This window comes from Xiphias gladius, chromosome 17, assembly GCF_016859285.1.
Source record: "Xiphias gladius isolate SHS-SW01 ecotype Sanya breed wild chromosome 17, ASM1685928v1, whole genome shotgun sequence".
NCBI classification, from domain to species: Eukaryota; Metazoa; Chordata; class Actinopteri; order Istiophoriformes; family Xiphiidae; genus Xiphias; species Xiphias gladius.
Window position 1 is genome coordinate 25,476,657 of NC_053416.1, and position 23,896 is coordinate 25,500,552.

Consider the following 23,896-nt stretch of genomic DNA (forward strand, 5'->3'; position numbering starts at 1 on the left):
GCTACCTGCCTGCAACAGAGTTTTCAAGGATTTTAGAAATTAGGAGGAGGCTGGATATGTGTTTATGGCTTAAACATCTGGATCAAGAGTAGGCTTCTTAAATAGAGGTACAATTACTGTAACCTTAAAACCCTGCGGTACATAACCTGTTAATAAAGATAAATTGTTCAGATCAAATATGGAAGTGTTAATTAAAGGTACTAGCCAATACATGTGCCAGTTGTGGAAAGGTGATGATGATTTTTTTCTTTTATTTGTTTAATTGTATTTTATTTATAAAGAAGCTCATGATTTCTTCACTACTGAGAGTTAAGAGAACACATGGCTCAATAATGCTATGACTCTGTCAGCCTGGCTACAGTGCTGAAAAGAAATCTGGGGTTGTTTTTATTTTCTTCGCTGGCATTACAGAGGGCTTTTTTACATGGTAACAGACTATCTTTCTAGGCGAGGAAATTCTTCTAGATTCATGGAAGGCCACTTCCTTTCCAGCTTTCACGATGTCTACTTTCAAAGACGCCTTTGTGAATTGTACCACGACGCTAGTCTCCTCCTATTCAATACCTTCTTTTTAAAAGGGGCAACGGTGTCAAGAGTCGATCTGTTGATATGTAGACAATATTCTGAGATTTACCAAACCACATGCCAACTGCATTGCATAACCTTTCAGATAGTAAGAAAAATGTTTTAGCTTTATAGCGCTACTAGCTACGGCGTTGAATTTTTCAGAGGTTTAGTGAACCGGATAGTCTTCCGATTTTCATTAAAACATAAAATTCAATAACAACTGGAGCTTCAAGGACACTGATATATTTTTTGCAAAAATCTTGTGTGTATGTCTTTCCAGATTTGAGATCCGCAGTGACAACAGCCTACGTCTGACCCAGGTGCGAGCTGAGGACGAGGGCACTTATACCTGTGTGTCAGAGAACAGTGTGGGCAAAGCCGAGGCATCGGGTACCCTGCAAGTGCATGGTAATACATGGGCTACTGCACCGCACTCACTACACACACAAATACATGCATCAGAAATATTATAGTAAAATTTTATCTCTGAAATTCCATCTTGAATTCAGTTTACTGTTGAAGCAACTGAAATTCCAGATTAAGTTATTGATAGTCCTGCAGAGACATTATGTAGCTGTTAAAATTTGATGAATACAAATAAATATCATTTGCAAAATATGTAAACCACAAAAACTTTTCTTCTTAGCAACTTGTTTGATTTAATATGAAGTCTTAATAGGGTGAAAAACTGAAAAATGAAGAGAAAGAAAAACTGTCATTTTCTTAATAAATAAAAGTAGAAATCTGCTTCCAACAAAAAAAAAAGTCTTATCCTTCCCTATTTCGAAAAAAAATATCATTAAACAAGTGAAACTGCAGTGGAGGAAGTTCTGCATTGGTAGGATCTTTTGCTTGTGATAAAAAAAAAAAAACACTGAATACATGAGTAAATTATTTTCACAGATGGTCAGTTCTGCTATGATCTATCACATAATTCCCACAGCTCACCTACCAACAGGCTGTCTCATTTAATTGTCTTACTTTTAATGAATTAGATTTGGTAGCTTTTGCAGAAAATTTGCCATCAAGTCAATTTTCTCTTAATTTTCTAATGATAATTTTCTGTGAAAATACAGGACTTTAAGAACATGTTGAATGTTATCATCAAATGTCCAAAATGTTTACACTAAAAGATGTTGCCCATTAGAAGTCAGAAAAAATAAGTGAATAAACAGACATGCTGTTAACTGTTAACTATAAATGAGAAAAAGCCTGGACTTTAAGTGCCTTTCAAGCTTTGCCTTGTCAACCCCCTGGAGAGAGAGCCAAGATCAAAAAGCATTGAAATTGCATTAGAATAAAGTTAGTCTTTTGAAGAGAGGCACTGAGATGAGAAATTTGTCATTTGTGATGATAAAAGGGAATATGGAGAGTTTTACTCTGCAACAGTTGATTATGTGAGCATGCACTCCAGTCTGTACAGACATTTCTGACATCTGTCAACACATTTTTGCTCACATACTATACTATACGCATGCACTGATTAACAGACACAGGGTATTTGTTGGTGCAAGAGGCAACACACATACAGTATACACACTCTTGCACATGCATAAACTCACTTTACTAAAAGAATTTTGTAGCAGAATGAAGAAGTTGTTCCCAGCAATAGCTGTTAGGCAAATGGAAATTAATTATGGGTTGGCGCATGCAGCTGCAGTATTAGGGATAATAGTAATACCACACACACACACACACACACACACACACACACACACACACACACACACACACTCACAAAGGAAAATGACCATGTATTGTAGAAAACCACAGATCACTCAGAACACAACCTCTTATCTTCACCTGTAACCTCCACATTCAGTTCATCGTTCCTCCTCCTAGTTGCCCAATGATCTTTCGGGACCATTTTATTTAAATAGCAGTCAGTTTCATTTCAGTCCATTCACAATAAGCTAATTATTGTTTTTATTATGTTATTATTCATTTTAAATAGATGTGGGTGGCTGTGGCTCTCCAAAGTTTCCTTCTGTTTTGTTCAGATATTTCGTCCAATGTCACCATTCATCATGAGCTCATCATCTCATTCTCATTCATCTCTCTGTTCCTTTTTTCTTTTCCACCACTTTTCTGCATCACTATCGCAGTTGGCCCATCCAGTAAGTATTCCATTTCATCCCCTCTTTGCATGCATGTGTGTGTGTGTGTGTGTGTGTGTGTGTGTGTGTGTGTGTGTGTGTGTGTGTGTGTGTGTTTGTGTGTGTGTCTGAGAGAGAGACTTAACACACATGAGAGAAAGGTACAGATACAGATACAGATTTTAAAGGTAGCCACGTTGGCAGCATAACCCCACTACAGTTGTTGCTATTCTGTCACTTTAAATAGAGGATAGTCAAATTTTATTGAAGTACCTCTAGAAACGCTGGGAGTAGGCTTTGATTTTCCATAACAGCACTCCAGTCATGTTCTAGTTCATCTAGGTGGAGCTTCCATCACTACAGAGAAAAAGCCTCCATTAATACCAAGGATCTTTAATTTAGTACACAAACACTCTTGAATACATAAGTCATAGTGGACTGGAAATACAGTGAGTAAAACCCTAAATATCCCCCACACTGTAAAATAAATGAAAATAGCATAATAGTGCTGCAGTCATACATTGATTAATCACACATGCTCTGACAATTTAATTTTCTCTCTGGAAAAATGCTTCTGCACTGTGAAAAATAGTCATTTTATAGTGTTTCTTCTTCAGCAGAGACCCCCTAAGCTAACAGAGCAGTGTTGTTTGGAAGCTGACAAACTCATCCTGTAACACCAAGCTGCTTGGGTATGATATCATTTCCACATGTAATGGTGGACTTCTGGTAATTAAAGGAGGAAAGGCTGAGAATAAAAAGGCAGAACAAGTTCCTTCTTTTGTGTGTTGTGAAATAGAAAAAATACCGAAGCCACTAAAATAGACTTTTTACCATGAAAGTGAAAATATTGTTGCTTCACTGCTATTTCTTACAGTGTATGGACTTTTCATTGGCATCCCTGGAAGACAAACATGTCGTTGAGGAAAGGAGTTGCAATTTCTCACAGGTGTCTGGGGAATCGGCAGTCAGACAATTTCTGTTTCCAATGTCACCACAGCAAAAATGGAATAAAGAGGAGGGAGTTTAAATGATGGGTTTCAGGAACAGATTAGGTAACACAGCAAAGAGAAGTCTTAACTGTGGTGTGTGTTTGTAGAAAGTGTTGTGTTTGTATTTATCTGTGTCTTTATTTTCTTTCTGAAAGAGGCCTGATGCTTTAAAAGTTGATATTATTTTAACATTTCATCTTTTTCCTCTCTCAGTCACTTTGCATATGCGTGGGCTGGGCCAATAGAGAGCGATGAAACAACCCTTTTAAGCTTTGTAACACATTGGCAGAGGGCATCAACAGATTTATGTCCATTAGAGAAACAATTCTCTGTAGTACAGTGGAGCAGAAATGTGCAAAATGTGTGAATTGGCCAGTCCCTCACTGGTCCACACGACGTAAAATTAACCCACGTTAACTAGTCATTGCCTTTAGTATTGAATCTTAAATCTGTTTTTTCTCATAACAAGTAAAAAATCCGAAAAAAGAGATTGTTTGCTATGCTGTTTACTTGGTTGGCATTGTCTCTTCATACATAGACCTTTGTTGTTATCAAGGAAATGCAAACAAAATGACTTGTTTTCACAGTGCACTCACTGTGAAATGAGCATACTTTAGCAATAGAATATTTCTTTTTCAGACAGTTAGAAGAACAATCTTGAATAAATGGGATATGAAGGTTTGAAATGCCCAGTCACTGAAATTAACGGACATTTCTTGGGTTGAAAATTTTTGATTCAAGATGACAAAACATTACAGAAATGCAGTACATTTACAAGAGGGCCAAAAGGAGGAACATTTTCCATTTCATCTGACACAGCCTTTTTTTATGGAGCAGATAACTGGCTGAGATTTTTATTTGACATTGATTGGCATATCAAATCGGCTTATTTGATTGCTCTCACTTAGACCTCAGACCAACTCTCCTCGAACTATATTGATTAACTATATTGATGTTGGACAAATAGGCTGGAGTTCTGGGCATAAATGTCCACCTCCAAATTAAATAAAAGCATAGATGAAATATGGTCCAGCTACAATACATTAAGCTTAAGAAATAACCAATATCTTCAATCACCATTTCAGAATGGAAACCGTCTCAGGAAAAAAAATGTGTATGGGAGAGAGGGTGTTATATGAGCGAATGAAGATGACGACTCATGCAACAGCGGCAGTAGAAGCAGCACCGTGAGAGTGTGTTTACTCAAGCGTAAGTGTGTGAAACACGGTGTCTGCATCAGCGTGGGACTGTGACAGCTGCCTGTCACATCCAGGCCCCCAAGGAACTCCTGCCAGGAGTGTGTATGTGTGTATTTGTGTTCCGCTGTCTGTGATAGCTTCAGTATGTTGGTGCAAATCACATGTCAAGTGTGCGGGTGGGGGAGTGGGGTAGGTAAGATGCTTTGGTTGTAAGCACTTTGTCTGCCTTTGCTGTGTGACTGAGTAACATGCCGTGTTCATACAACAGCAGGGGAGCAAGTTGTGCAACCTGATCTGTCTGAGTGGGATCAGAGTACGTGTTGAGCAGCTGATTATCCTTCTCAAACCTGACCAAACCGGGATCTGCGTCCCTGTCACCAAAAAAGAATGAATACCAGACAATACATCAATACTGGACAATCCTGCCAAACTTTTTGGCAGCCACGTTATGGTTAAGGTCAGGGAAAGATCATGGCTATGGCAAATGAGGTATGAGTAACAGTTAAGCAGCTGAAACACTTGGATAAGTTTAGGGAAAGATTGTGGTTAAAGCCAATAAAAAGGTCAATATGAAATTGCTATACATCCATCCACCACAATGGCCTCCACACCCTTATTTTTTGCCTTGCTACATAAAGAGCTCACTACTTCCTGCATTATCACTGAGTGCAGAGCCGTCCATTATAAATGTAATTCACAGGATACTGGGCTGGGATCAGGCTACATGTCTCGAAAATGGCCCGTTGCAACACACATGACAATACATGAGAACTGACATCATAGTGGAAGACCATTTCTGCGCCTCATTTGGTCCCAACAGAAAACACTAGAATGGCCGATTGTTTTGCCTTATTTTGCCTAGCATGACAATATCTATGATGTGCTCCGGGTAGCCATGGTGTCTCCCTCCAGCCATTCCTACCTGATCACCTTTGTACATCAGGCATGTCAAGGGAGGCAACAAGCTAATATTCTTCAGGGTTCAATGTGTAGTCTGTGGTGGAACATAAGAGTAACTTTAACCCTCTCCACCTCAAACCTAATCTTGAACTTCCCGTCAAACTCAAGTCTTACTTTAAATTTCCATTTTGAAAGGTAAGGACTGGCCAAATGTCTTTGGATTTTGTGGATTTTTCATATCTTTAGGATAACATTTGGACTACGTCAGACAGAAACACGCAAATATTTAAAGAGGCCAAGCACTTCACACTAAGGCCAGACTTCCCCCCTTCAGTCTGACAGTTCTTATCGTAAAAGCAGTGGAAATTTAAGTTGCAGTACTTTTCTATTTCTGCCTCCCTCTTGGCATGTTAGCCTTATAATGTGTTCTCCAGCTCTGGCAATATCCAGCATATAAAAGAAGTCTCTATGCTTCTTTTGAATTCCGATCTCAAGTGTTTCATTCTTTATTTAGACATTCCCCAATTTACCTCCCTGACACTGCCTCCTGCAGTTATCAGTTCATGTGCCATCATTTTACTGACCTGGTTATACATTTCATAAAACTGGAAAATGAAGGTGCCATGGTGTTTGATTAGCAGAGACAGTGTCTATCTTTTTAAGGGTACTTTAAACAGTAAAAGCCAGGAGCCCAGAAAGGGAAATTATTGTACAAGCTGTGCAAATACTCTATCCTCATGCAGGCATTGTTTGCTGGTTTTTGTCATGTATATTTCAGCTGTTCTGTTACAATTCATCTCCTTGTTCCCACCCCATGTGAAGATGCTAATGTTTCTTCCTGCCCTAAATCTAAAGCTTAGTGTCGCGCCGAGTGCACCCATTATTGCTAATTATTTATTACAGCCTCAGGCAATGTGCCGGCTTGCCTCATCAAATCAAACATTGTTAATCTCCAGACAGGGCTGTGTTGTGCACCAAAATGGCATTTTAATAGGCTGAATCTTCCTAGCTGTCACTGTATTTGGGTCAAAGTTATGGCTTTGTGTCAGACACGAGGGGGAAATGTTCAGGTGTTGACAAGTTTTTGTCAAACAGCAGGATGTTCTGATACAGTTTCTTTTCTCATGTGTGTTCATCACATGTGTATGTGCACAGGCCTGGAGTTGCATTACATAAGAAGAGGGACTGCATTTCTTTAATATTTCAGGCCTTGCATCAGCCATACCAGGAAGCCTGTCCTTGAGTTACCTGGGGAGTGAAACCAGGTGTTCAGAGCCTCTGGCCCATATTCGACTCTGGTTCACTTCCAAACACTGGGTGCATGTTTGAGCTTTGACCTTTAGGGTTAAAGAAAACTGCATGTTTGATCCCAGGAGATGACCCTGCCCACCTCAGCCAAGGACCCCTTGGCTGTGATTTATCCTGCATCTGACGCATAGATCCCCTCCTGCTGTGTGAAGGTGTGAAGAGGCCCGTGGTGGAAGAAGTCTTTCGAATAGGAAAGGACAGGGTATGAAATGTGTATGCAGGGTATGAAATTAAGCTTGCATCAACATTTCATATCTTAGAAATTTCAATACTTGACACTCATCTGCTCTATATGCCTGCCTGTTTTTCTGACTGGACCCTCCAACTTCTCTCCGTTTATCCTAGTTTCCTAGCTGTTTTGTCCTCAGTCGAACTCTAACCCTCTTAACAAAACAAGAACTTATTATTTATTACATTTCATTTTTTTATTACAAGATATCTGTCCATCAATTAGCAAAATTGAATTCCCAAAAAACTGGCAAAAAAGAAAAGGCAAACTCTGGCATGCATACATCATCTGCAGTATATTCTATGGAGGGTACACACTATATTTAAGAAAGCACAAGAGCTTTTGCATCTCAAGGTACATTATAACTTTTCATTTTTCAGAGATTTTAGTTTGATCTTCTAGGATTTTCTCTGTGCAAATTTAAACTTTGCATGAGAAAATAAATGGTTGGAGAATTTCCTATTTATTCTTTCCCTTCACTTTCAATGACTGTGAAGTGTTTTTCTATTTGTCTTTGTATTCTTTAGGAACGTTCTCCTTCTCTTTCTCTCAGTTTCTCCCATTGCTAATTGGGACAGAAAATGAAAGAGAAGCAGGAGATCAGGTGGGAAGATGACAAATCAATTAGGACTGGTGGAGGGCATCATTATGCATTCACATCCCGTTTATGGAGGAAGGCCTGTCACTTGCTACAGAATCGATAGAAATCAATGAGATGCACATGTGTCTGTGTGGAGACACACACACACACACACACACTCACACTCACACACAGGGATAAGGAGCAGCATGTAACAGTAAAGAGAAACTGAGACAGCCCCTATCCCCTCCCTGTCTGCATCTATGTTAAGAGACATCTGATTAGCCTGGTGCCTGGAATCAGATGTGGGTTCTGGGCTGACCTTTCTGATAGGCTCTACACCCAAACATAGGAGATTGAATATCAAGTCAAGTCGAGTCAATTTACACAAGTCAAGTCAATGTGCTTTACAATAAAACATGGATAATATTTAACAAATTAGATAGAAAACACATATAAAAATACCTCACATAAATACAATAACAGTACATACACACACACACACTAACCAAAAGCCTGAGAGAAAAGCAATGTTTTAAGACTGCTTTTAAATGAAAATACAATTGCAGCAGATCTCCGATCATCAGGCAGTTTGTTCCAGAGAACAGCACCATTGTGACTACATGCACCTTCACCTAATTGGGTTTTAATTCTAGGTACATTCAGGGCTTTGTCAACAAGCAGTAATACACTAAAGTCAATGCGGTACTGTACTGGCAGCCAGTGAAGTTTTTTCAGTACAAGTGTAATGTGTTGTATTTTCCTAGTCCCAGTCCTAGTATTTTCCTAGTCTGCAGTCCCTCTGTCTGCAGAATTCTGAAGTAACTGCAGCCTACCTATTGTCTTTTTGTGAAGTCCTGCTAAAAGGGCATTACAGCAATCTAATCTGCCGGAGATGAATGCATGGACCAATTTTTCGGAGTCAGGGTGGGAGAGGAAGTTCTTAAGTTTGGAAATGTTTTTTAAATGGTAGAAAGCTGTCTTCGTAATGATGGTGATTTGATGCTGGAAGTTAAGATTGGCTTCAATCTTAACATCCAGGTTTCTGACATGGTCATTGTGCTTTATAGAAAAAGATAATAACATGGATACATCTCCTTTCTTTATTTTTGGGCCTACTATCAGAATTACATTTTTTTTTTCTTTTTTAAGTTGTAGAAGGTTTTGAGACATCCAGAGCATGATGTCATCAATGCATCTGACAGGCTCATTTACAGGATTGAGGTTGTCTAAAGAAAGTGAGACCTACAGCCGTCTATCATCAGCATAGGAATGGTAGCATACATTGTGATTCTCTCAGATGGAACCAAGAGGGAGCATGTATAGACTGAACAGCAGTGGCCCAAGAACTAACCCTTGTGGAACCCCACAGAAAATGTTGACTTCTTCATATATGAAGTTGCCAGCAGTTACAGAGAAAATCCTTTCTTTTTAAATATGTTTAGAACCAAGAACAGGTCCTGATAAGCTAATATAGTTTTAAGTCTGTTTAGTAGAATGTCATGATCAACAGTTTCAAAAGAAGCACTCAGGTCTAACAACAGTAGAATAGAATGTTTGTTTGTTTGCTGTTTCTTTTAAAATCAGTGATTACTTTGACAAGAACCGTTTCACTGTTATGTTTCACTCTAAAACCCGACTGGTACACATCATACAGGCTGTGTAGGGCTAGGTAACTGTGCAGTTGATTGTAAACAACCTTTTCAAGGATTTTACTAATAACAGGAAGGTTGGAGATTGGTCTATAGTTGCTAGTCATGGATGGGTCTAGATTACTCTTTTTCATTAACAGAGTGACAACAGCATTCTTGAAAGAAGTTTGGAAAACACCAGACTGTAGGGAGACATTAATAATATTCAGTAGATCATCTGATAGGCAGTGAAGAAGACATTTAAACAGTTTTGTGGGAATAGGGTCAAGTGAACAGGTGGTAGATATAAGCTGCTGGACCACCTCGTCAAGACCACTAGAGTTAGCAGCTGTAAAATAACACATGGCAACCAGGTAACCCAAAATGGTATGCTGATGTGAGGGGACAGACAAGATAAATTCGATTTGCATGATATTAAAGTATTATTTCTAATGCTGGACATTTTTTCTTGATAGTAAGTGGTAAACTCACTACATTTATCTGAAGAGAGGAGTTCAGCATGAATTGATCTGGTGGGATTTATCAGTTTTTCAATGGTGGGCAATCATGAGCCTTAGCTTAACCAATAAGCATGTGTGACATCCTTAATCAATTACAGCCAAAGAAATCAAGGTCACAGAAAACCTGTTTTGTAGACCCATCCCAGAGGAGACAAATCCTCTTTTCGATCAAGTAGTTCCAGGTACTAAGGAGCCACAGGAATTAAAGTAGGAACTAAAGCTGCCCTTTGTGCATTTGTGTTTGCATCAGAATAAATATGAAAATTTTAAAAATTAGTCTGATGAGGGATTAAAAATGACTGTGTTGGTAGGAACGAAATTTTAACACAAGGGAACAATGACATACAGCCACTGTGTTGTTCTTTGCATTTACGTGACTCTCATGAATGAAATTAATGGATGCAATGGAGACATGAAGAGGTGGAAAAGGAGACTAAAAATGCTTGTCTTCACAGTAGACGACATGTTGAGTGTTAAACAAGAGAAACAATTAGGAAATCCAGCTTTGTTTCTCTTCACTCACTCTGATTGCTTGTCACTGCTCTCTCTCCCTCTTTTAGTTATGCTCTCAGCCAGATCGCACACACTTTCTTTTTCTTGCTTTTGTTTTAAACTAATCAGGACATTGTTTTTAATTTAAATAAACATAACATGAAACTTTCATCCCACATCCTAATATTGATGCTACTCATGCTCACTACTTCCTTGTTTGTGAATTAAGTGATACACAAGCTAAAGCAGCTTCTGGGTTTCTGGTTTGCCAATCATCGACGTTTAGCGCTGAAAACTCCGCCCCCATAGTTCCTGAATCATTGGATAGTTCTACCACCAGCAACTATCCAGGACGAACTGAATTTAGTCCCTGGTTCTTTTGGTCAAAATGCAAGCACAGTTCCTGGTTCCTAGAACTCAAAAAGTAGAAGCCAAAAAAAAAAAGAACCACTTGTCAGGGTTTGGTTGATGTTTTGTATACTGATTTTATTGTAAAGGAGAATCTTTAAGTTTTTTTTTTATTTCTATTGCTGTGGAGTCTCTGTTGTATCTGTTCTGAACTATGTTTGGAATAACTCACAAAGACTAGACTTGACCCCTTGATAAGTATAACGTCATTGATGTCATTGTCTGTTTTTGCTCCCCACCCCCCCTTTCCCTTTTCTTTGATTTTTTTCCCCCTTTTGCCTTGACACAGTGTGTCACCACTTGCTATTCTGACACAAAACCCTCTTATTTAAAAAAATTTAATCAAGAGTAATTGGTTTGCAACCTTGAGTGAGTATTTGAACATAGTTGCCTGAGGTTTTAAGCAAGCACAGTGGCAGCTAATTATAGAATAAGTTCTCAGCTCTCTCAAGGCTGCAGACACTCTCCTCAATGAACTATCTTCATAAACTACTTGAGAAATGTTAATTCACTGTGTCAGGAAGAAAAACTTCTCTTGACTCTGTTGCCTTTACCTAAAAAATATCTTCATATTAATACTTGTTTTTAAATTTTGACCTTTGTAGCCTTATGGTCTGCAAGTGAAACAAATCAGCAGAGATTTGTGTTGTTCTGTTTTATGCCACTTACAGCCAGTACAGCTATGTGTAGATGTGATAGTGCTCCTCTGTCTGAGTACATTTATGTCTCTGTGCAAGTGTGTGTGTGTGTGTGTGTGTGTGCATGGAAGATAAAGAGACAGGGACAACTTGAGTGTGAGAGTTATCAGTTATGAGTTGCTGTCATCACTGGTGGCCTGACATGGCTTAATGCACTCAGTGTCACTGCTGGCACATTCTCACAGTATTAAGCTCACTCAGCACACACTGACCACACACACACACACACACACACACACACACACACACACACACACACACACACACACACACACACACACACACACACACACACACACACACACACACAAAGAAAGACACAAAAAGACTTCATTTCTGCTGTGACCTGCTAACCATTTCTCTCTATTCTCTGTGTTGCAGTGCCCCCTCAGATTGTGGTTCGGCCGCGGGACCAGATCACAGCTCCGGGTCGCACCGTAACCTTCCTCTGTGGCACCAAAGGAAACCCTCCGCCAGCTGTCTTCTGGCAAAAAGAAGGGAGCCAGGTAAGAAACTTTCTGTGACATGTATTGGAGTCAGCTTTGTATTAAACAATTTAATGTATTTCCCAAAGAATGACTCCACTTGTACCGTCTGACGCATCCGTCGGGGTCTCACCATTAATTTGTATCTGACAGTAGGGGTATTGGAGCACATTGGTTGGTGGTTGAGTTGGAGTAGTCAAAGAGCTCAAAGATACACATTTCCAACATTTCCTTTCTGTCTTTGTAAGTATTACCATAAATACCAATGCTATGTATATTTTTTTTGGTACAATTCCTTTTCAATTTTGAGAAACAGTACTTTTAAAAGTAATGAAATTTACTTTTTACAATGTTTTTTTTGTGTGATTTTCTAAAACAAAAATTTTTTCTTCAGGAAAGACCTGGCATTGAAGAGTAGTTAACACAGAGTCACAAAAAAACTTAATTTACAGCATTCACATATACTGTACGGAGCACAATAACCGTAGAGGCAGAAAGGAGATAGCTTGACTATACAATGCAGTTATATTCTTCACGGAACTGCATGGTGCGCAGGTAGCATCCAAAATGAAGTTTGTCGTGACAATGATTCCAAGCCCAGGGTGCCTTGTACAGAAAAGCAGTGTTTCCTATCCACTGTAGTTTGAAGTAAACAAGCATGGTTCAGATCTGCTTACACAAAAAGAAATGAAGGCAGCGTTCAGGTTGACATTCGCACTGCATGAAACAGCCTTTTCGTTCATTTCAGTTGGACCACTGCATCCACATACCAGCTTTACTGACGCAGACTCTATTTTTAAAAAAAGGCGAGTCATCTGGCAAAAAAGTTAAACCCCAGTCAACTTCTGCTGAGACTCTAAAAATCAACCCAATCGGTTGTCTGAGCGGCAGCTTATTACGACCCATAGTTAGGTTTCATTTTTAAGCGACCTTTAGTGGCTGTGACTGCTGTTTGTTTCCCGTGTGAAGCCCACAGTCAACGTTGTAACCATCACCGTTCCACAACCTGAACCAAACTGTGACTGTTCCGTGAGTTTATTATTGTAACAATGATGAAAAAGGTCCGGTACACATAATTACCGGATTAAACGGCATAATTACAGTATAATTTCACTTTTTTGTAATATTAACTAATTTTAGCCAATTTCACCTATCTTTAAAATGTTTAAATAAACACTGATAAATTCCCATATTGATCAAAGTAAAGAAAAAAACGAATCCTAAAGGTTATTTGTTATAAAGTTATGATGCTAGTTTCACATAGTTTCCTTCCATGCCACTCTGATACATGTGCTTTAAAGAGAGCCTGCATCTCCTCTCTTCTCTTCTTGACTGTCATCCTTTGCTTTCATCATTATGTGCTGTAGTTCAATGCCAGGGTGATTCCCACACACACACACACACACACACACACACACACACACACACACACACACATTATTTTCCCATCATTTGCACAGATGATGGGAAAACACACGCCACAACGTGAGTCTGCACAGGCCTGCATGTCTTCAAAAATGTGTGTGTGGAGGTGGTGGGGCGGGGGGGATGTTATGCATGCAGAACTGTTTGTGAGAAAGGCGAGTATATGATAAGCATTGCAGCCTGTTGGAATGCGCTGAAAGGCCTGATGAGAGTGCGTGGGTGCCTGTGGAATGGCTCCCAGGTACAGATTAGAGGGGGAAGAGTGAGGTTGGAGGAAGCCTGGAGAATGTGTGTGGGAGAGGAAGAACAAGAGTGGAGGAGAGAGATAAAAAGGAGGAAGGATGGAGGAAGAGTAGGAGGAGGAGGAGAGGAAGTATGTAGGTAGCGTGTTTGGAATGGTGGCTGCTATTCAATGAACTACCCGGGAAATATACAGTTATTTCATAGTGACAAGTGAAAAAGGAAAGAAGACAAGATCAGGGATAAAACGCTTTTGCTGTCATGGTATTATGTAAAGTGAAAGCCAATAGAAGATCTTTACTAGGCTGGGTGTGAATTGCTTTCAGGCTATAGATGAACAAACAGTCATGTGTGTAACAGGGTTATAAACCGCTGGTAATATCTAATACAACAGTTTGACAGTGGTTTGAGAGGGTTACCAGAAGGTTTTGGGTTTGCAGTCACATCACTGTACCCTGTTGAAGTGCCCCTGACCAATGCCCTAAAACCTTATCTTCTTGTTCACGGGATAAAACTAACAGCTGAGGGTCTGCATGATGTAGATGTAATGAAAGAGATTAGTTACAGGCACCGTGCACCATTTGTTTTCTTGATTTTTTTTATACTGAGGGCAAACAGAGGACCAATACTGAAAATTAGTTTCTGGTTACAATAATTGGCTACACTAATTTATTGAATTGATGTTTGACCTTTTGCAGCAAACCAGCCCATGTCTTTAGATTGGAAACCACTGTCTGCATCTGTTCATCCTCTCTGCTGCTGTTCCTCCATCCCTCAACATCATGTCTCTTTCTTGTGTGCTAGATTTTTTTTATATATATAACTGCATTTTGTGTGTTTATGTTGTAAATTTGTCAATTTGGGAACTCAAATCTCAAATCTGTTCTGTCTAAATGAAAATGTCAGCACAAGCTTAAATAAGCTCTGATGCGTGAATAGTCAAGAGAGCCACATTTATGAATTAATATTGTCTATGCCTGCATAATTCAAATACAATTCTGAATACAGCTGCAAGTCAAACAGCTTTTGCCAGGCATTGATATAACTTCCTTTGTGTTTTTACTTGAGGTTTTCAAGCTTTTCTTTCAATATCAGCCCTACTGAGTAAAAGCACAAAAATGAGCACCTATATGTTAAGTCAACTATGAAATAATGTCCACAAGTTAACATAAATTAATCATGATAGTTGACTGTACATCAAACTGATATTAATTACAAAACAAATCAGTGAACGTATATTAATGTATAATATGAGTAAATGATGAATAACCTAAATGAAGAGACTAATTTTCATGATGTTTTTCTTCTCCAGATCTTGCTGTTCCCTATCCAGGAACCGTCACAGTCAGGTCGCTTCTCTGTGTCGCTGAGCGGTGAGCTGACCATCACCGATGTCCAAGTCAAAGACTCTGGCTATTATATCTGCCAGGCCATCAGTGTGGCCGGCAGCATCCTGACTAAAGCCCTGCTAGAGGTGGAAAGTGGTGAGTGTAAACACAAACAGGCAGGCGGGGTGTGGAATTACATCATTACAGTATCCTGACACAAAATAAAGAGGGATTGAAAGAGCTTGAAGAGAGATTGTTAACTACAATGTGGAGAGTAAAAACTACCACTTGTAGTTTCTAGTTCTACTTGACTGCTCTGCTCAAGGTCTAAATTCGGAGTTTGGTTCAAATGACATCTTGACCTAATGAATTTTCCTTTGTTTTATTGTTGACCGATACACTGTTATATATTATATATATACAGTACACACACACACACACACACACACACACACACATATGTCGAGACAGATGGCCACCCACCATGAGGTGGGTTCTGCTCAAGGTTTTCTACCTGTTCATGGGGGAATGTTGGGTCTCTGTAAATATAACTATAAAGAGTATAGTATAATTAGTACAAATTTAAGATGATTGTGTATCATTAGCATTTGCTACTGAAACCAATTTGTATCTTCAGATTGCAGCTAGTTTAACCCACCAGTGTAATAATTAATGCTAATGAGCCCAAAAAAAAAAAAAAACAATTGTGAAACTTTGCTGGCAAACTGGACGAGACAAAAAGTAATGAAATTTACACCATTTATGTGTTTTGAGTAAAAACACTATGCAATTCTTATCTAAATGCAACACCATCTAAAATCAATTGAAATCCATTGATTTCATGCCAATCTTTCAACTTAACACTTTTCAGCTTCTTATTCAATGAATTATTTTTCACAATCTGCTGATTTAACCCCCGCCCCCCACATGTGCACCCATATAAATTCAAAACCCCTTCAAATCTGTCTCAAATTAAAATATCCTTCCCTCAAATGGGAAAACAGCAGGAGTCCTTATCTGATGTAATCAAATGGGACAACTGTTAATAGCTCTATGCAAATAACCCTGCAGCAACATATGCTTCCCTCCCTGCACCCCTCCCATTCAGGTACTAAACAGGGATGTTGCTCAGCTCTGTCTACACTAACTCCTGTGTTGACTTTACACATTTTCAGTTAGCTTCAGTTATCTGATGATATCACAGCTCCCTACAGCACAAAATACAAGTGAGGGTATGCTGTAGGAAAATGTTACGCTGTAGGGTGAGTGAAATGTTCTAGTTTTGCTCAATCACTGCATGTCGAGGGCTTTGGGAGCAGGGTTTACCACCACAGAGGAAGAGCAAAGAAAAGAAAAGAAAAGCAGGGACTTTCTGTTCAGAACAAGCATCAGCTCTTTCCACAACCATTTAAGAATGTGCAGGAATTTAGTTGACTTGTCCAAACTGAGCATAACTCTGCTAGCTGTCAACCCTCATACCATGGTCTTTTCATTTAAGATTGAACTTAAAGACAGAGAAATAGAGCACAGCCATATAAGTTCATGAGTTTCTTGGTGGTGACTGTCTGTGGCTAGGACAAGATGTCAGGAAGGCTGTGTGCCACAAGGGTCAAATGAAAGAATGCTAACTCTCTAGCACATTTATTTATCGAATATGCCCAAATTTGCAACCTGCAGCTGCACTTCTAATAGGGATGTGCATGTGCATATGTGTGTAATAAGTGTTCCTTTGTCTCCTTATTGCTCAGATTTTTAGCCCAGTGGTGCTGCTAATGTAAACAAAGCATACAACAATTACTCATCTATTTTTACATTTATTTGTCAGATATCAAAATGTGTGTATGATGTTGTATTCTGACCTACACACTTACTGCAATCCCATTTCAAATGTAATAGATACAACCTGCAGAGATACAGTAGATGTTTTACATTTAAATAGTTAATAATCAGGTAATCAGGGTATTGAAGTAATTACCAGCTCATTGATACCTTCATTATTGGCTATACAGAGTCTCTGGCCAGGATTCTATAAAATTGTGGGGCTTTATACCCTACAAACACATACAATACCTTGCAAAAGTTTTAAGCAATAAAAGTAAAGTTAGGACGATTTCAAAAATAATGTCATAAATAGTTTTTATTTACCAGTTAACTTCATACAAAGTGCAGTAAACAGAAAAAACCTACACCAATATTTGCTGTGACCCCCTTTAAAACAGCACCAGTTCTCGTCGGTACACCTGCACACAGTTTCTCAGTTTCTCGGCAGGTAGGTTGTTCCAGCATGTTGGAGAACTTGCCTCAGTTCTTCTGTGGCTTTGCGCTGTCTCAGTGTCTTCTGTCTCTTCGTGTGATCCCAGACTGACTCCATGATGTTGAGATCAGGGTTCTGTGGGGGCCAAACCGTCTGTTGTAGGACTCCTTGTTCTTCTTGTTTCTGAAGATAGTTCTTTATGACTCTGGGTGAATGTTTGGGCTTGTTTTCCTGCTGCAGAATGAATTTGGGGACCGATCAGACTCCTCCCTGATGGTACTGTGATGGTTAAGAATCCTAGCATCTAAAGTGCCTAAAACTTTTGCAAAGTCGTGGTAAAAAAAAAAAAAAAAAAATTAATAAATAATTAATAATAAATTATCCACCAGGACTACACTCCATATTATTCATGGTTATTCAGTGTTATTCAGTTTCAAGTGTTATAAATAATGCATATTCTTTGATATTCTACTTAATATCCTGTCTAGTGGTCCATTACTCGACAGGAGGTAACTGCATCGACATATTGCTGCCTGAGAAAAATCTATGTCATGAATTTGCATGTTGAACTGGGGCAGGACCAAAGAGAGCAAGACCCAAGAGCCTCTGGGAATGGTTGTCCTCTTCTAGTGACATTTTACATTTCAGATGGTAGGACATGCTGTGGTTTTACAGGCAAATGTAGATTTGTAACTCAAAAACCAAACAGCTGACTTTAGTGGGTCTCTCTCTCTTAGTCTGGCTTCTAGGGCATTGATGATAAAATACTACAACTTTTAATAGCGTAGAAGCAGAATGATATGTAATATTTCCATTTATCCTAATAATTTTAGGATAAATGATTTGATTTCTGAACTGCTGAGTGAGCTGTTTAGAGCCCTGTAGCTTTTTGTTGTTGTGATGGATAATGAGATTGGAAACTCCCGGAGTGGATGGATTTAGTGTAAGCCATAATGTCAGTATAGTATCAGGGCAGCACTGTATACTTTTCAACATAGCCACTAAGACTTAGTAGCTGAAAGGATTGCATTAGCAATTCTGCTGTTAAAGATATCTGTGGCTATTTTGTATGTGCGTTTTTTTGGTGGTTTTTTTAGAGACTGCTATAACCCTCTTTAAATACCATGAGGTTGAGTGTCAGGACCGTGGATGATCATCACGTTTCAGGCCATGGGTAGTTAGATATTGGATGTATGTCTCATTGCAGTGTGAGCACTATTAAGCTGAAAGGTTAAGTTGAGTTTTTCTTTTTCCCATTTAGAAAATATGGGCAAACACTCCGATCACACTATGTGGTACAGACTCTTTATACTGCAGCTCTACAATGGAGTAAATTTTGAACACAGCCAGACTTTTGTCAGAATAGAAACATAAGGTTCATGTCAACAAATTATCACAATTCTCTAATGGCATGAAGGGAGAAATTTATGACCTTTTACTTCAAACCGCAGCAGGATCTGACTTTGTTCTCTGTCCTTACAGCACCTTCGGACCGTGTCCCTCCCATCATCCGCCAGGGACCAGCCAATCACACTTTAGCTCCAGGTTCCACCGCTCAGTTACACTGTCACATCATGGGCAACCCCATCCCCAGCATCCAGTGGGAGAAAGACGGCCAGAGGATCCTCGGAAATGACGGTCGAATCAGCTTGATGGAAAACGGCACCTTCCAAATCATCAACCTCCAGGTATTTAAATGAAAGATCTCCACTTAAATAAACTGCAAAAACATTGATGAAATCCCATTGCACTGACATATGGAATGAAAAACTTTCAACAGCTGTGTTTATTTTGCTTTTTAAGTGAACAGCTTTTCTGTGATGACCTTCAACTTAGTTTAATTATTTGCGTATTTATTGCTACTTGTCATTCCATCAGTTCCACAGAACTCATTAAAATGTAATCACAATATACTGTACATGTATCACTATTTGCACATCAAACATGATGCAGTTCACACAAGATAAATATATTCCGCATGATTAAACAGAACAGTTTTAACTAACGGGTATGTATGAAGCACTTAAACGGAGGACATTTTTACGGTTGACACAAATGATGTGTTTTCATGAGAAGAATAGAGGTGGGGAATGTAGAAAAAACAGCATCAGCGAGGCGTGATCACCATGATAATGAGCGTGCGAGGCCATTAGAAGTCGTTAGCACTGTCTTACTCAATGCTAATGAAATCCATTCTGCCCAGAATTCCCTCCTGGGTACAAAGCAGCACCTGAGGTCACCGCAGCCTCAGCGAGGCTCGAGGAGGCTCACGCAGTAATTGATTGTGGGTTCTCAATGATTAACGATCGCTGAGACTAGTAATTAAATCCTCAATGCGGCAGTGTGAGTAAGGGCTGGATGAGTGAGAGAGAAGGATGGAGGAGCAGGAGGCTAAGTGAGAGGAGAACATAGAAGCCAAAATAGTTGGGAGTCAGAAGCCTAAAGTGCATTTTATGCTGCACTCAGGTCATGTGGGAATAAAAGTGAATGACTTGACAGCTGAGAGCACCAACTTGGAAGTGCTCATGCTTTGGAACCTTTTTGAAGCTGTCAAACACCATGTTTGAAGTTCTCTGTAGACTTTGGTTCAGTCTAATCAGATTCCACACAGTGAACAGACATGCCCTTATAATAGTGGTGTGTTTGATTTTATATTGTTTTGCAGCCTTGGAATTTACGGATGAGATCATAAAATTACTTGTAGAAATTGTTTGTTTTATTTGAAATGTTGCTCCGTACACATTTTGTCTTGATCAGTGATGTCAGCAATGGGGTATCAGTGGAGTCACGAAACCAAAGAGTCAAGGCCCACAGTCACATTGATATACTGCAGTTATATTGCATTTCAGGCAAAGTGTTTCTGTATATTCACTTCCATTAGCTGTAATGATTGTAGAAAACAAGATGTTTGTGTTTTTGTCTTAAAGGGCAATTCTGTTTTAATACAACTGGGATTTTTGTTTCTTAGTTTTGGCCATTCTTTCTGTAAGTGATCAAAACATTGTACACACTAAGATAATTGGTGAAGTCCAAAAAGGATGAAAATGAGAGTGCTAAGACAACCAGACAGGGTCTAAACAAACCCCTAGGTTAGTTCAATTTTGGTTTTACAGTATCTTAAAATAAAGTGCTTAAAATAACCTGTTTTAACTTTTGAACTACTTAAAACCTAACTGCTCTTGTTTCCTTTCAGGAAAGGAAACAGGAGCAGGAATCAGGAAACAAGTGATTTCTCAGCAGTCTGAAATCGCAGCAATTAATTTGGTGCTAAAGCTACGAAAATCAGATGGGGGGACAAGAGACAGAGACAGATTGACACATTGACCATCACTATTGCATCAGTCACTTTTAGTTTGGATAGCAAGGACTCACAGGGCACTATTGCTACATGCCCTCTGATGATAATGAGCTGGAAGATAACTGAGGTCTGCGGTCTTACCAGTTTGAACCTCTGTTGAGGTCTGTTGGCTGGCCTTGTAGGTGAACGTCCAGCAAACAAAATACAGAGTTGGAGTCTTGGCTATTATGTCACAGCTGAGGAGGGGCCACAGAATTCAGGGCCACAGGAAGGTCAGTGGTTTGATTCCCGGCTCCTCCAGTCCGCATGTTGAAGTGTCCTTGGGGAAGATACTGAACCCCGAGTTGCCCCCGATGTATCGGCGGTGTATGAGTGTGCGTAGAAAGCGCTGTATGTATAGAAAAAAGCGCTGTATGAATTTGTGGCAGTAGTGTAAAGCGCTTTGAGTGGTTGATAAGCCTAGAAAAGTGCTACAAATGTTGCAATGACGAAATGTTGCAAGTTTAGCATCAAACGTCATTCCTTTACTCGCCAAGAGCTGCCTCCAGTGTTGGAAGGCAACGGAAATCTTAACTCTTGTTTTGCTTCAATTTCTATCACTTTTTTGTTCTACTGACGTTAGCATGCTAACCGGCTAGCCCCAGCCCATCCCATCTCGTAATACCACTTTGTGATATTGAGTTATTGTAGCCTCCAGTCTTCTCTCAGCCCAACATGAGAGGATGAAGAAGTAGCGCTGCTCAGAGGGCAAATTCTAACCTCTTTTCTTGTAAACACCACATTGGCTCAAGCTCCTGGCAAGCGACAATCCCCACCACCCACTCCCAGCTAGAAACCGCATTCAGCAGCTGAGAAAACTTACATATAGCACCTTTAAACTAGAAGACTCGATATATAACCTGCTGTAATATGACCTAAATTATCAAATAACAGTGGATACTACTGAAACAGTAGATGTAATGTACTTACGTGTGTCAGTCAGGCTATTTCCAGTTTGACAAAATAAGACTATTTTCTAAATTCGCAGTAAAGTGAACTGATTGAAGTAAAAAGTTTGTTTTACATTAGAGGCCCACGTTATACATATATAAAAACCTCTAAACATCCCTCGATATGAACTCTGCTATTAATTAACTCCAAAATTCAAATCGAAAGAAAGCGTGAAACACATTAAACACAAAACACTGAGCTCAATTTTCCATTTGAATGATAGGAAAAAATTAAATCAGTGTTCATAAATCACATTTAACCCTGAAATAATAAGTATAAATAAGTCACTCTCATCTGGGCCCCTGGAGGGGGACAGATGGTCTGTTCGTTCCTCATACCCTGGCAATGAGGAGATGCCATTACCCTGGGATCTTCGCCAGACACACACTACCGCTGTCCCTCACCACTGCCAAGACGTCCTGGACAGACGGGAAGAGTGTGTGTGTGTATGTGTGTGTGTGTGTGTTTGTGTGTGTGTGTGTGTGTGTGTGTGCATGTGCATGTGTTGTGCTGGTGGGGGGGGGTTAAGCGAGGCTTGTGCTGCCATTCTGCTAAACGGTTGATGTGGGTGTAGCAAGGAGGGGGTGTGTGTGGTAATGGCGAGGTAAAAAAGGAAGGGAGAGGGACAGTTGGGAATCACAGGAACCCAAACAAAGCCCAGGGAGAGTGAGGACTACATGGACGCAAAAGAAAACAGATTACTGGAATAATCAGGTTAAAGCAGGAAATTGAGTTCATGTGTTGACTTTAAATCCCAGTGTACACATGTTATAGTCGGTTATCAGATTTCCCTTCTGCACCCATCCAAAAAAGGATCTGACATCATTATCTCTGTGCTATTGTGCAGAAAGCTAATACCCATGCTGACTGGCAGGTGGTGGACAAAGAAAAGGAAGAGAACACCAAAGTTCACATCACTCTGTTTGACTGGCAGATGATTTCTGGGAAGTGCAGTGCAGATGTATCTCAAATGTCAAAGATGCAATCAGACTAAGATAAATAAATAAATATTCACACATTCCCACTTTAAGTTTGGCGCTCCTCTCTCCTGCCTCCCTCCCTCCTCTTCTCCACTCTTCTTCTCGCCTCATCCATTTTTCAGCAATCTGTTTCACATGGTGCCCAGAGCTGCTTGCCTTGATTAATAGTCAGGTGTCCCAGCTGTTTACCCCACCCGCCCTCCTTGCCGATTCCCCATCCGCCGCTCAAACGCTACCATCTGGGGACCCCTCAGACAGGCACATCATCAGCCAGCCCACAGGTCAGCTCAAGGTCAGGGCCTATAGAAAGAGAGGAGAAGCAGTGAGGGATGTTGTATTGGCCAGAGAGTCACCTGTCCCGTGTCCTGCAGGACACTCTGACAAGCCATTTAGGCTTGAGTAATTCCTCTGTCAGTTTTACTGATGAGCCTGCCCACAGATGCAAGTAAGGAGAATGGCCGAGTGCGTCCACAGCACTCAGCGAGGCATTAGTCATGATAGACTTTGCCGTGCATATCCTCTGCATTATGTAGAAGGTTTTCAATGGGACTAATATGGGCTGTGTTCACAGAATAAGTGAATAAGGAAAGGCTGATTGTGTTTGTGGCGGATTGGGTCTGCATGTAAATTGATGTATAAAGGAGACTGAAACATATTGCAGCAAAACAGATAAAAAACAAATAAAAATTCCCCAAAACAATCCCACATACACAGCTGTACAGCCGCATGCGCAATGCACAAGAGGAGAACTATTATCAGAGCCAGCAGCCCACACCAGTTAACGTCAGAGTACAAACAGTTAGTCCCTTTGACCTCACCATGTACTTTAAATGGAGCTGAGTATCTGTGACTCACATTATAATTGATCTAATTTTAAACCTACCATGTGGAGATTATGTTGTAACATGTTTCTGTTTTAAACTAATTTCTCACAAAAATATATTTTATGTATCCTTAAGACCTTAGCAAAATTGCTGAATTTCACAGCTCCTAAAACATTTGCAAATTTGTGAGTGTTGGTAAATTGCACTGTTCACATCTCTTGTAGTCTTTTTCTTCTTCGCCCCTAGTTTTATTGATGCTCTGTTAACCTTTATGGTACATTAAGGCCACCAATTGTTGATATGCACTGCCGCCCTTTGAACTTGTACATGTGCTGGGAGAATTCCTTATATAAATACCCTTCAACTAGAACATTGTTCTACAACTCCACTGGTGGTCATAATTTCTGCATGGTACATTAAAGGCTTTAAAGTAAATCGTAAATACAGTTAA

The 23,896-nt window shown here is 39.8% G+C and overlaps 1 protein-coding gene across 3 annotated transcripts in view; it reads left to right on the top strand.

Moving 5' to 3' along the window:
* Positions 1 to 23,896, top strand: part of robo3 (roundabout, axon guidance receptor, homolog 3 (Drosophila)) — a 93,833-nt gene that overhangs the window by 49,516 nt on the left and 20,421 nt on the right. For 2 of the 3 annotated variants that reach the window (XM_040150509.1, XM_040150510.1), the window contains exons 6-9: positions 848 to 975; positions 12,003 to 12,127; positions 15,084 to 15,255; positions 18,836 to 19,041. In XM_040150509.1, the coding sequence (XP_040006443.1) occupies positions 848 to 975; positions 12,003 to 12,127; positions 15,084 to 15,255; positions 18,836 to 19,041 (631 nt within the window). Of the gene's footprint in view, positions 1 to 847; positions 976 to 2,672; positions 2,685 to 12,002; positions 12,128 to 15,083; positions 15,256 to 18,835; positions 19,042 to 23,896 lie in introns of all 3 variants that reach the window. The other variant, XM_040150507.1, reaches the window with a different exon arrangement.